This window comes from Gavialis gangeticus, unplaced genomic scaffold (genome assembly GCF_001723915.1).
Source record: "Gavialis gangeticus isolate Ggan-Ray unplaced genomic scaffold, GavGan_comp1, whole genome shotgun sequence".
NCBI lineage: Eukaryota > Metazoa > Chordata > Crocodylia > Gavialidae > Gavialis > Gavialis gangeticus.
The window spans coordinates 42954968-42969971 of NW_017729004.1; the positions used below are offsets into that span (position 1 = coordinate 42954968).

Genomic DNA, 15004 nt, shown 5'->3' on the forward strand with positions numbered 1-15004 from the left:
CAGGTGGCCAAGCAGGCACCACTGCTCCGGTGTGGGTGCTAGGGGGCAGAGTGGAGCATGCACCACACACCTACACGGGACATGTCCTTGCTTCTGCACAGGAGCAGTAGTGCCTCCCTAGCTGCCTACCTGGCACACCATGCTGCTCCACTTCCCCGCCACACTCCAACACGGGACTTTTAACAAACTGGCCAGGACCAGGCTATGGAATCCTGGAGTCTCAGCTAAACTGAGATGTACATCCACCCTAGAGTAGAGCCCAGGAGCTTTAGTTCAGAATTACTGACTGAAATATTTATCAGTCCAGCAGTGATCTATGTCCAGGAAATACTAAAATGGATTAAGTCTCTACGATCTGCAACCCAAAAATTATCATCAGAGATGTACAGAGCTTTTGGTAATAATATCTAGAACCTACCATATCTATAAACTACTAATATCTAGAAACTACCATATCATCATAAAATTCTCAAACCTTTGTACTAGAAATAAACATTTTAGAATTCCACCTTACTTAAAGTGTGTCAGACTGCAAATGTATTTCAACATAAGCAACAGTAAGCATAAAATACAAAAAACTTACTTTCTCTGTAGTTACAGTAAGAGATGGAACCAAAGATGGTGAGGATTCCGATTGCTTCTTGTATTTTTGTTTGTGTTTGTCTTTTTCTTTATGTTTCTAAAAATAATGAAAGCAAATATAATATGAGTTCAGGTCCGTCTACAATATAATCAACATTTAAAACGCAAAAGTAAATGATGTTATTTAAATATAAAAAACCCCAAAACAACTAAAAAAGTTACATATTAAGTACTAATATTCCATCATTTCCAAAAATATAAAACTATGCATACTTTGCTAAGTAAATTAGAGAATATCTACATTGTAAAGCAGCTTTCAATAAATGTACAGGCAGTCCTCAAGTTATGACTTTGAGTTACAACGAACAGCACTTACGACGTTTATAAACTGACATCCTATTTCAACATTCTGATGTGGGTTTCGACTTTATGACGCTTGATACAGCTGGTAAGTCTGTTGTGGTGGAAGGGGAAGGGGCGTGGTGGGGTAGATCAATGCCCCCATGGTGAGGGAGGAGCGAGGCTGGGGCTGGGACAGGGGCTGAAGCAAGCGCTGTCCAGCCAGGGCAGGAGCAGGATGGCGGGTGGGGTGGGGGGTGGCTCCCACTGCTGTACACCACTGGTCTGGGCGCTGCTTGTCTGGTGGCTCCCGGCGTTTGTCCGGAAGGGCATGGGAAGGATGCCCCCAGATCTGCGTGGGGCAAGATGGGGGGATGGGGCTGGAGCTGCACCAGACAGCAATGGTCTACCCACCACTTGCCCAGTCAGGGCAGGTGCAGGATGAAGCTGCCGCGCTGCCCCTGAACAAGTGGCATGCAGCAGTGGGAGCCGCCCCCCCCCCCCCCCCCATGTCCCCTGGATGAGCCATGGTTCTGTCCTGCATCTTCCCCACCCTGCCCCAGCTGGGCAAGCAGTGGGAAGTCATGGGGCAGGGTGGGGGACAATTGCTCCCAGGTTGGGGCGAGGCAGACTGTGCTCAGGGCAGGCGGCAGAGCAGGGGCTATAACATTGTTCCTATGGGGAAACTGGTTCCAAATTATATCATTTCGACTTAGGACACGGTTTTCAGGAACCAAATATGTCATAAGTCTGAGGGCTGCCTGTATACTTACTGAATTATTTTACCATCAATATTTCAAACTCCTGTATTACAAAAGTTAACAGGTCTTACCAACAATTAAATATCATAACATGACAGGAAAGTAGAAGAGAAAAGATACTGATATGCATTCTACTTTAAAAGTTTTTGTAATCATTTTATCAAGAAATATTTTTCTTTGAGGTATTAATGTAAAAATCAGTGGAAACGCAGAATATTAACTAAATTCACAAGTGTCAAGGCTTGCTCCTCTACTGGTGCCAAATTATATCATTTTAAGCAAGATTAGACTCTATTAGATTACAGAATTTTTGTTTAAATTTTACTCCTAAAATACACTGTTCATACTCTGAAAGAAAATCACAATTTTCAAAATGTTAAACTTAAACTGGAAATATTGCATTTTTTAACAGTCTGAAAAAAAATCAATTTTCCTTTTTTATTTACTGAGGATTAACAGTATGGCTAATTGTGTCCAAATGTAAAAAAAATTATCCTCTAATATCCCAAGATATTTATAATGACATGTCGTATTCATGCCTATAAGACTTCTATGTGCATGCAGAATTAAGATCTGTAAAATCAGATTTTAAACTATACATGTTTAAAGAAACCAGCAGAAGCATTAATCAGATAAATGTTTTAATAACATCAGTGTATTCAATATAAAATTAATAGCATACTTCGTTATATATTTGCTCCTTACTTTATTGTTATTTGGGCATACATCAGGGTGCCTGAAGGAATTAGAGAGGAAAAAAACACTTAGCAGCAACAGCTATTTGAGTATGCTGCTTCTGCCGATTTACATTTGTTGGAATGCTATATACCTGCACTATGCCTTAAAGTTTAATACATTCTTTATACTCACTCCTTCAAAGAAGTGAAAATTTTAATATAAAGTGACAAAACTTATGCATGGCCCAACTCTCTTCTAACTGAAAGAATGAGGAAAAAGTGAGGAAAAAAACAGGCAGCATAGATTTCAAACCATTACTCCCAAGTAATTTTTTTTTTTTTTTTTTTTGAGAATCACTCATACAGATCCACATTAAAGATTAAGCAGCTGTATAATTCTTACGGTGGTGACACGGCACTTAATAAATTAACGCATACAGAAATGTTTTCATAAGAGAATCGGAACAAGATGCATATTTATTTACATACACTACTCCCTTGATACCTTCAAGAGTCAACTTTCCAAATATCCACAACAGTAGAGAGCCAAAGAGGATTCTTTAAAAATAATGAAATTGGCTCTCCAACCCTACAGTAAGGAGATGTCAACTAACTGCTTGTCTAAATGCAAAGTTGGATTCATTTTGGAAGTCTAAGAAAAACAGACTCCCCGTGGCTTCTCTAAGCTACAAATTACTCAGTTGACTTCTAAAAAGGTGTTACCTTTTCTGAAAAATTCTCCAGCCTCTTAATCTCAATTTTTATAACCTATCTTCTACAGAAAAAGTAGAGGAAAGGAAACTGAAACAAAATTCCAAATTATCTTCAGTAAAAACATCAAACAAAAGGACAAGATGCTCTAGTTAAACATTGTTTCCTCAGTTTCCATGACAGTCATAGAATTTAAAAAGATAATATTTTTAAGTGATAAATGGGGTCCTCTCCAAAAAAACTGAGCCATTTCATAAGCTTGAAACTTTAATTTCAAAGTCACCAAAATAAAAAATCCTCTCTGCGTGATGCATGTTATCAAGTCCTTCTATACAAGGACTAAAGACAGAAGAATCTACAAGCTATACTTGAAAAGTGGAAATAATTAAGTAGAATATATTGCTGCTGTCAGAATACACTTATTTAGTTAACAAATACTCAAACAATTTCAAAAACGAATGTTGGTAAAGGAAACAGGCCACCATTCTCCACATGGAGAATCTTTTCTCTCTCAAGAATGGCATTTCCTGAAGAACTCTGTCCCGTTCTTGAAGAACTGAGAACCTTTACTGAAAAGTATCATGATCTAAGCTTCTAGTGATCCTAGTGACCCTTTCAGGAGTGCCATAGTGTGTCGCACTTTGTTAGCACTGTTCGATGTGCAACCATGATTCACAAGATAAACCCAAGTATTTCAAACAGGAAATCTTAGTGTTAAAAGCATTCTTAGTTGTTCTCATCTTTCTGAGTCCTTTGCAACAGAAATACATTATTTTTCCTTAGTAAAAATGCAAGGGAAACTTAGAAGATGACATTTTCTGAGGGGTGCCTGGAGTCTAAAAGGACTGAGAACCACTGCACTAGCTTAAATGATTCTAAACATCAATATAGAATTTGACCATGTGTTCTTTGATCTGGAAGCTCAAAGAAATGTCTTGCAGGTTCCACAAAATGTACAGGAGATCAAAATATAAGAGGTAACACACCCAAACTAGAACTATGGAATGAGTGCAAGCCTTGCTTTCTTCTGAACATGTAGTAAGGAAATCAAGAAATACATAGGTAAAAGATTGTTCCAGTCCATTAAAAGAAGGCAAGCTGTCAGCAAGATCGTATACTTTCCAAACTTCGAAAATAAAAAGGAGGGGAGTTATTAAAATGTTTTTTTCTTGTAACAAACAGTTCTATGAGCAGATTATTTTCTCTTCCTGAACAAAACCCATGTTCACTAGTACCCTCAGGGGCTATTTTTATTGCCCTCCTTCCAACCTAACTGTCTTTCCCTGATGAATGAAAAGCAGTCTTGTAGTTTTGACAACGTGCATCAGCTCCAAAGACCCAGCTTTTTCTGAGACATAGGTTAAGAATGAACACTTAATTTACACAGCAAATGGCTGAATTGCCATCAGTTAACACTCAACTATATAATTCTTGATTTACTGTAAAGAAAGCTGTCAGAGTCCAAAAATACTGATTGTGTTGTAATATGTTTATGTGAAGTCAGTATTTTAAGAATTCCTTCACGTTTATCTTTATGACCCTGTGCTTGAAACAGAAAACAACTTACTTAAAGTGGCATTCTCTTGGATGATTAGCTTGTTCAACCCCCTCTAATCAAAGTACAGGTATTTATGCACTTCCTAAACTTCTGAAAGTGAACTGCCTTGACTGACTTGCATTTTGTAAACACTTGTGGAGATGCTGAAAGTCCAAGACACAGCACTTTATAATGTAGCTGAATGCTTAACTTAAAACTGAAGGCACTTTCAATGAGCAACTCTGACAGAAACATGACAGTTCGCAACTCCCAACCAGAAGACCCACTCCAGTCATAAGAGAAAGGTGAATAGATACAAACATGTAGAACTTGAATTTCTAAATGTCTCAATTCAACTAAAATATAATGATATATAAATCTTTTCTTTGACCCCCAAAAACAGATCTCTGAAGAGAGATTAGGAGGTAGCATTGAAGTAGAATCGGATTGCTTAGCTTTCTGAATGACTTCTAGAATACTATAATCCATTCCCATTCCACTTCAAACTGCCAAGAAATGAATAAAGCTGAAGGCTGAAACAGAGAAGGTCCAGATAAATGACTGGCTTGATTACTCTTGTAGTTGCATATCAAATCTGCTGGAGAACACAAGTTGATGCAGCAACTTTTTAACAGGGCCTATTCTTCAACTTAAGATGTTTTTCAGGTACAGCTCTTTGATAATTAAGACCTAGCAAAAGTGCCTATGGAACCTGAAGAAAGAGATTATGAAATAGATTGGAATCTCTCAGTTTCTAAAACTTCCAAGACTGCCTGTTAAGTCAATCTGAACAATATACAACTGCAACCACTTCAACATACCTGGAGATGAGATTCCACAGCATTATCAGTGATAAAGGTTAACATCTACTTGAGGTTCTAGAGACAACTTGCTTGTCCAACTACCTTTTTTGCTGGTCTTCTACCGTTGCTTTGGATTGGTAGGAAATTCTGACCAGTGTTAGCCAGATGACTCTCAAATTCCATCACACATGCTGGACACTTTTAGGTACCAAGCAGTTTGTGCCTTCTTTTGTGAAAAGGGAAGGGAAAAATGAGCAGAAGAGAAACCAGTCTGGCAGGACTAAAAGAGGACCTAACAAAAAGTTCAAACAAAATAAAGTTGAGCGATCTAGACCCAAAAGGTAAAGACATGAATTCACCAGGATCTGTTCCTCAGGATAAAATTCCACAGATAACAGCCCTGGAAAAGGCAGTGGCAAAGACCCTCATTCACAAGGATCTCACCCATCAACCCTCATTTTTCTATTTGGGCAATATCTCCTCTGTCAAGTAAATTTCCTCCTTTTCTTTAGGACAACTGATAAGCCCCGAATGCCTCAAATACAAAAATGACACTCAAACACAGAAAAAAAACCAAACAAAAAACTGCAGTTTTCAACAAGACAATATTTATGGGTTCAGCCCAACATACTTTGTAATAACCTGGTATACAAAGTAGACAATTAATATTCTGTAACATTAGTCATTGTGGGATCTAGAAACAGTGTAAGCAGGTTTTCTACAAAACCTGAAAACAGTCAGTCAAGTATCTCTCCTTTGGGCTCTAGCTCTATAAAGTTGCATGCATTTTCCTTACCAAACAAAAAAGCCATAGACAAGGCCCTTTATGGACATTCTACCATATACCAAATACTTTCTGAAACTTACTTGCTATTATCATCCACACTGATAGAAAGCTAATCCAGGAAAGGCTAAATAAATTGTCCAAGCAGCTGCATCAAAAAATCACATCTAGGAACCAATGCTCCAGAGCAAATAGTTAACTTTTGCCTTCACTGATCTTTCTGGCCATGGGAAAAAGTCTAAGCAGATGCATCCAAGAGACCAACACGTGGCTTCACAGATGGTGTTGCCAGCACAGCTTTGACTTCTTTGACTATGAGGTGGTGTGCCAAGAAGAGAAGGGGTCCACCTAATAAAAAAAAGAGGAGGAAGTGTGTCTTTGTATACAGACCTCCTAAACCAATTTGGGAGGGCTTTTAACTAGGTTCCCCAGAGAATGGAGGCAAAATCCCAGTGGTAAGTTAACAGCCAGTGGACCTGAATAAAAGCTTAGTAAAAGGAAAGAATAGTGGAAGCCTTAGCAATGTTCTCAGGGAGAAGAAAGGATGATCAGATAACCAAAATGTTTATATACTAATGCAAGAAGCACAGGGAATAAACAGGAAGAATTGAGATCTTCATACAATGGAGGAATGATGATATAATTGCGATTACAGAGAGGAGGTAGAATAGTTCACATGACTGAAATACTGTCACAAATGGGTATAACTTGTTTAGGAAGGATGTGGAAAGGAGGAAAAGTGTAGCCCTTTATATAAAGGAGATGTTTGCTTGTTCTGAGCTGTGGTAGGAGGTAGACCTGATGAAAGCTTCTGGATGAAGATCAGAGGGGAAAGAGTAGTAGGCAGGGTGTCATAGTGGGCATCTATTGTAGACCACCAAACCAGAAGGAAGAAGTGAATGAGGTCTCTCTCAAGACTGCAAGAACAAGCTACCCCAATGAGATGGAAGAATGGGAAGTACAACAGGAAGCCAGCATGGCCAAAAAACAATCTCTTCTTGGAGCTGAAACTCAAAAAGTGGAAACTATAAAAAGTGGAAACTAGATCAGAGTACTAGGGAAGAGTGTTGCACAGGCATACAGGGAGAAAATTAGGATGGCCAAAGCACAATTTCAGATGCAGATAGCAAGGGACAAGAAGGCGATACAACTGGATTCTGAAGAAATAAGATGAAGACCAAAGAAACCATAGGTCCCTTAGAGAATGCAAAGGGCAAAAAAAAAAGTTAATGATGATGTAGAAGACTGAAGTATTCAATGCGTTTTTTTTTTTTTGTTTTTTTTTTGTTTTTTTTTTTTACACTCAGTCTTCATAAAACAAAGCTTTACTTGGAGTTACTGTGTACAGTTTTGAGTCTCTCACTTGAAGACGGATGTGGACAAACTAGAAAAAGCACAAAGTGCAACAAGAAGGACTAGAGGCCTGAAAAGCATGATTTATGAAGAAAGGCTGAAAGAGCTAGGATTGTTTAATTCAGAGAAAAGGAGACCGTAGTGGAATTTGATAGCAGTCTTTAAATACCCAAAGGGCAATTAGAGGATGGAGAGAGATTTTTCTGTGGCTGTGGGACAAAGGACTAGGAGCAGTGGCCTCAAACTGCAGCAGGTTAGAGATTAGGGTGAACTTTCTAACTGTGAGGGTGGTCAAGCACTGGAACCCCTATCCTTGGAAATTTTCAAGACCTGGTTAGACAGACCCTTGGCTGGGATCATTTAGTCAGGGATGTCCTGCCTTGGCCAGGTAGCTGGACTAGATGGCCTTAGCAGGTCCCTTCCAGTTCTATTTTCCTATGATCCTAATTTAACAACCCAAATGTAAAACACTTTCAATCAAAGGGAGAAAAAAGAGCAAACGTAGCAGTGCTTCCACTTCTGTGGGCAAGCAGCATTGCTGCTAAGTGCATCAGGACCTAAGATGGAACGAAGGGAAAAAGTGGAACAAATTCATCTCATTTATAACCTTAGGCCCAAGTATTAAAGACCCATGATTAGGAGCCCAAGGATTGCCAACTAAATGCTGCTATTTTAGACAGTTACAGGATTGGTAAACCAACTATTTATTCCATAAATTAAGATCTACAGATGCAACTAGGAAAACAAAAAAATGTAATAATTTTCTGTACATAAGCATGTAATGCAGACTGTAATAATGACAAACTACTAAAGGTAGTAAGATCACATAGGAAAAAAGAAAAAAAAGTTACAACATGGCTATCAATTTATTTTAATTATATATGTACACAAGAAAAACAAATCTTAACCTAGAACATGCGATCTCAACCTCTGGCCCACAGGTCATTATCCAGTTTCCAGAGCAGAAGTAGGAAAAATACAGCCTGTGAGCTGGATCCGACTCACCAAAGAATTTTATCCAGTCCATGACAGGTCCTTTGGTCCTGCCCAGTCCAGGCACAGAGGGCAGCCTGGGCTGTGGCACGTGAAGCGGGACAGGTGGGCAAGGCCAGGATCACAGGGCAGAAATGCAGGGTAGTGACAGCACGGGGCCGAGGCCGGGCCACGGGCACAGCAGTGACCTGCTCACTGCATGTCCCTGAGTCAGGAGCAGGTTCCATGGGCAAGGGCATGCAAGGAGTGGATCACAACTCTGCTCCGGCCATAGCCCCATGCTGTCACTGCCCATAGATCCCAGACCTGAGCCCCATCCACCTGCAGCCCCATCCCATGTGCCTGGCCACACACCCTGCCCACATGGGTCCTAGCCAGTCTCCATGGAGACCCCAGGATAAACAGGGTGATGAGAGCATCGGGCCAGGGCCTGGGGCAGAGCCACAATCTGCTCCCTGCACACCACTGCCCACAAAACCGGTGCCCGTCACAGGGGGATGCAGGCAGAGGATCACGGTTCTGCTCCACGCTCTGCCAGGATGGAGCCAGGAATGGGAACCAAGGGAGCAGCATCTGGGAGCAGGCTGGGTGGGTGAAACCAGGTTGGGTTTGCAGGATGGTGACAGTGCATAACTGGGGCCCTGTGACCCCAGCCCTTCCCACCCATCCCACTCCTGGATACTGCTCCCCACCTGCCCACAGCCTCACCCCAGCCGAGCACAGAGCAGAGCCATGATCTGCTGCCTGCACGGCCCTGAGATGGGTACTGGTTAACTGGGCAGGGGTGTGTGCGGAGCAGATCGTGGCTCTCTCCCAGGCCCTGGCCCCACACTGTCACCTTTCCATGATCCTGGGGTCTCTATGGAGACCATCTGGGACCCATGCCAACAGGGCTTGCAGCCAAGTGAATGGAATGGGACCGCTTAGGGAGTTTTAGTGAGCTGTTGTGCGGGGGAAGAGAGGGGCACTGACCCAGCCCACAACTAGGCCTGTGCAATGCAGCAAGTATTCAATTTGGATTCAGCCAATTCGGAGGGACAGTGATTTGATTTGGTGATTTGAATCACTGTCCCGGTTCAATTTGGCCAATTCAGATCCAGAGATTCAGCCACAGACTAAATAGGCAGCAGTCCTCACCACACTGGACACAGCTGCCTCCAGCTGGTAAGCCTGTTGTGGTGGGCAGTGGGAGGAGGGAAGGGTGTGGGAAGCAGAGCAGATCAGCACCCCCACAGCAAAGAAGGGATTGGGACTGAAGCTAGGACAAGCTGCCCAGCCGGCACTGGAGGGAGTGTAGGACTCGGGGAGGAGGGCTTCCACAACTGCACACCACCAGTCCATAAGTGCATGGGAAAGGGTGTGTGCCCCCAGATCTGCACAGAGAAAGCTGGGCCGGGCAGCAGAAGGTGCTGAGAGTGGGGGCTATGCCCTCCTGCCACTCGCCCAACCTAACTGCACCTCCTAGACAAGCCACGGCTTTGCCCCAGCTGGGCGAGCAGCGGCAGGGCATGGCAGCAGGTGCGTGCACCCAGATGGAGGAGGGGCCAGCTGCAGGGGCTATGGGGAATTTTAGGGTGGCTGCACCCCCCTACAGCCCCTGCTCCACTGCATTCTGCGGGATGGGCGGAGCCAGGGCTGTGCTCTGGGCTGCAGCTGGAGCTAGCCACCTGGAGCGCAGCCCTGACTCCACCTGCCCCGCAGAGCGCAGCCTGGCAGCGAGTTGCTGGGGCTAGCCTCCTGGAGTGTCAGCCCGGCCCATCCCACCCTGCATAGATCCTGCTCCTATGCCATCCCAGAAAGGTGGTGGATGGCTGTGTGCAGTGGCAGGAACCCTCCTCCCTGCATCCTGCCCCACCCCACCCTGGCTGGGCAGCCTGTACCTCCCTCACTGTGGAGGCGCTGATCTGCCCTCCCCCCCGCACACCCCTTCACCCACCCCAACAGATGTACTAGCTGGAGGCAGCTGTGTCCAGCGTCCTTGAGGACTGCTGCCTGTTTAGTTTATGGCCAAATCTCCAAATCAGTGCCAAATCTTTTCTGAATCAATTTGGAAGCTTCCAGTTCAATTTGGAACTTTTAATGTGTCTCCCAATTCTATTTGGATTCGGAGACTTGGCTGCCAAATCGGACCAAATCTCCTCTGAATCAAATCGGCTACTGGAGCTTTGCACAGCCCTACCCACAACAGCTCAGCAAAACTCCCTTTGTGGCATACAGGCACAAATAATTGCCCACCCGTGCCCCACAGTCATGTCATCCAGACAGAAGACCTTTCCACACATCTGAAAATTTGGTAGCAGGGAAGCAGTGGCTGGACAACATGACACTGTGTGCTAGACTGGGCGGGCAGCGCACAATCCTGATACACAGGGCCAGGCAGGGATAGTGTGGTGCCAGGGCCTGATATCAGTACACTGGGTTGGCAAAGGCCATGCAGTGCCCAATCCCAGCACAGGGTTCCAGACAGAGGCAGTGTGGGGCCTGATGCTGGCACACAAGGCCCATGGAACAGCCCCACAGCACTCATCTGGTCCACTAACCTAGAACATATCTACGCCCTAACCATAAAGAAATCAGTTTCATAACTGTGATCAGACAACTTCATTTAATATACAAGGATTTTGTTGTTCATTTTCTTTTTATGTTACATAACACATCACTTAATTCTTGTAATTTCCAGGAATTCCCATGCCTCATCCCATTTTATTTCAATGGGTTGAGAATAAGATCATAACACAATTTACACTTAAGATGGTCTTTTAAAATAAATATGATCTATGTGACCTAGACTGAAAGTTATTGAAACCATTCACTGGTACATCTTCCCTCAACACCTGCATAAGATCCTGACATTGCCTTCTCTATGATAAAAGGGTCATGTTATAATCTGTATGACTTGTTAAACAGAAGATTAGTTTAGGATATTTTAACAAGAGAGAGAAATGTTGAATTTGCAAGAGCCAACCAATGCTCTAGTAGCAACTATGATCCACCCTGACTACTGGATTTGGTCAAATGAGCCTTAAAGATGCATTCTGGGATGCTCTCACACCTTCTGGCGTGTGCTTCACCCCAAATTCCTCTCTGCCATCTGCTGCTTGACCACTGAGAGCAGACTGAAATGCGCTAATGGGCTAACTTCTTGACCCGTAGTCCCTCAGCTGCACCCATCTTATCCAGGTCTTGCCAGTTCTTAGTAGAGGATATTTTGCCAGCTAAAAGAATCATATTTTTGTCCGTTAATGTGCTCAGAACTTATAAATCCCTCACCCCCATCTAAAGAAGCAGCCCATCTGTATTGTCTATGCTCTGAAAACCATATTTACCACTGACAATAAACAAAGTAAATACATCAAAAAATTACAAAAACAAGAACAATCATAAGAAATCAGTAACCATATGTTAAGATGCAGTCAGTGATGTAAGAATAAACAAATAAAAGAAAATATCAGAAACATTATTTTATTTTATCCCTGAGCTCTAAGAACGCAGCTTCCACTTCTGTAGAAGCCAAACTCTTCTCCCAGTCTCTCAGTCTGCACTGCCCAGCTAAACCACTGGGTGACTAAAGCATTGTAGCAGACATTAAAAAAAACAACAGAACAAAACAAAAAACTTGCTCTTTACCAGAAGCAGCAGCATGTTACTTCAGCCCAGCTCTGCAGCATTTGTATAGATCAGGTATTCCAGAGGGGCTTTTTGGTGCTTTTAGCTACAGCTGATTTAATCAGGTAGATAAAAGCACCAAAGCTGATTCAAATCAGCTGTAGATAAAAGAACCAAAAAAGCCCCACTAAAGCACCCAATCTAAACAAACATCACAGGAGCCAGGTCCAACTGAGGTGCTGCCTCTTCTGGACATGTGCTGGGCTCAGTGCAGAAACATGCTGAATTTTTTTTTTTCTTTTCTTTTTTCTTTTAACATCTGCAAGCAGCCCTTATGCCCAGGAAACTTTGAACAAGCACTGCTTGCATGGCCAGGCTTAGATATGGTTTCTTACCTGGCCATTTGTATACTTTTTTCATTGAATTCTTGGGGAGCCCATAATATTATATATATATATAAAAAAAACTTTTGCCACGAATGAGCACCTACTTATCATACCAGAAGTCTTTCTTAATCGAATTATAACCAGGAGAATTTACATCCCTTCAGACACAAAGGCCACATCCAGACAAGCACAGCCGTGAGGTATGTTGTGCCGCAAACATGTCTGTGGTGCCACATACTACACATTTACATGTTCTCCATGCTGCAAGGGCACACTGCCCATGCATGTTCTGCTCCACTTTTTTCCACCCCCCACAGATTTTTTTGACTCCTGGATATCCAGGCGTCAAAAAAGCCTACAGGGGAAAAAAAACCAGAGCAGTGCACACACAGGCAGCACGTGCCATTCAAAAGCAGAGCCGAGCCGCCCAGAGCCATGCTCTGGCTGCCAGCCAGGCTCCACACAGCAGAATCACCACTGCCGCAGCCCCGGCAGGCCCCCAGGTAAGGCTGCTGGGACCAGTCCAGTGTTGGCCCCAGCCTCCCCTTCACCACCCAGAGTAACTTGCCGTACACCGAAGTACACAGCGCATGGGCATTTCCCAGGGACAAGTAGCAGCGGCACAAGGTGCACTGCTGCTACTTGTCCCTGGGAACCCAAACATCCACATTCGTCTGAACATGCCCAAAGACTGCTAATTTGATATTCTTGGATATCATGTATCCCACTAGGCCACCATAGTCAATTACTTTTTCGCTCCAAAAAGTCTTTTGGTAGACTGTTCCCCAACAAACACTTCTTCTTTTGACATAGAAGTCATCATGGCCTGTGAGAATATGGAGTCACATCACCCCATCATGTAGCAGGCTTATCTCCATAAGTCAAATATGAATTCTTAGTTGTTTACTACTTGAAAATGTAAATAGGGAAGGAACTTTGAGGTTCAACATTGTTCTATTAGCCAGTGCTGGGCAAAATATAAATTTACATTTGTATCAAAATACCATAATTCATAAAAACATACAAACAATAAAGCTAGACATGGCTTATCCCCAGGTGCTTACAGGCACCAAACCTAATTCAGGAAACATGCATAATATTCTATGGAGTACTCCAAAATACTCCTGTTCCTGGTGTGTGGGTTTGGCCCCTCATAAATTTCAGAGGCAGATGTTTTTGAGCACTATAAAACAGCCAACTACAATACTATACCACTGGAAACAGAACACTCAGCTTGCAACCAAAGTATACAGATATATACCTCTTCTAATTTTATCCTAACGTAACTGAGATCACTATTCTTATTTGTCATAGTGGTAATAGTTAAGGTTGATCATATTATAAGTCTAAAGAACAATGTTGCAAAACAAATTGTTCATTACTTTGGTAAACTTTCACTTTTGGTGCTGAAGTTTAGCAGAGCCTGAAACCAGGCTGAGGATGAATAAGTTTGAACAAAGTGAATGAGTTGCTTTTGAAGAGACAAAGGTGAAATTTTTTGTTACAAATACAATATATTTTAAGTACATTTATAATGCCTAGATCTAGTTCTTAGGTACGATACATGTCTATTTGGGGTACAGGGAAGTGTATTTTGAATAGGCAGTTTTAACAGTCTGAATTTTACACTATTAAAACTGCAAACAGTCTGCAAAAACATGGTGATTTAATATAGAGTTTTGTTAGTTGATGTATCTTCATAATCTAAGGGTACTGGACCATAAGTCTAGGATGCATAGAATTTTGTACCATACTATGTTTAGAAATCCTACTTCATCTACTGCAAAGAATTAGAGGAAGAGACACCACTGCAAAGGGAAGTTTTTCAGAAGACAGGAGAAACCCTGAAAGTACTAAATAGTCTAGAGCAGTGGTTCTCAATCTTTTTTGTACCAGGACCCATTTGCAAACACTGATGACCAGTCCCAACCCATAGTCACCTGGCCCTGCTGGTGCCCCTCACTCCCAAGCCACAGACCCTTGTCCCCCCAGGCCATGCTGGTGCCCCTCACTCCCAAGCCACAGACCCTTGTCCCCCCAGGCCATGCTGGTGCCCCTCACTCCCAAGCCACAGACCCTTGTCCCCCCAGGCCATGCTGGTGCCCCTCACTCCCAAGCCACAGACCCTTGTCCCCCCAGGCCATGCTGGTGCCCCTCACTCCCAAGCCACAGACCCTTGTCCCCCCAGGCCATGCTGGTGCCCCTCACTCCCAAGCCACAGACCCTTGTCCCCCCAGGCCATGCTGGTGCCCCTCACTCCCAACCTACAGCTCCCTGCTCCCCCCCACCCTGCCAGAGGGGGTCCTCCAGGTGCCCCCACCCAACTCTGACCAGAGCATGGTGACTGCAGTGTCTCTGGCTCATGCAGGCGGCAGCAGAGCTCCCCCCTCGCCTCCCTCCGACCAACGTCTCCCAGGCACCCCATCTCTGTGAGTACAGGCACCAGCCCCAGTGCTGCCGGCCCAGCCATGC

General features: G+C 43.4%; 1 protein-coding gene across 5 annotated transcripts in view; it reads right to left on the reverse strand.

Moving 5' to 3' along the window:
• MLLT10 (myeloid/lymphoid or mixed-lineage leukemia; translocated to, 10) overlaps positions 1 to 15004 on the reverse strand; it is a 320600-nt gene that overhangs the window by 168247 nt on the left and 137349 nt on the right. For all 5 annotated transcript variants that reach the window (XM_019508311.1, XM_019508315.1, XM_019508310.1 and 2 more), the window contains one exon: positions 584 to 679. In XM_019508311.1, coding sequence (XP_019363856.1) covers positions 584 to 679 — 96 coding nt within the window. The remainder of the gene's footprint in view (positions 1 to 583; positions 680 to 15004) is intronic.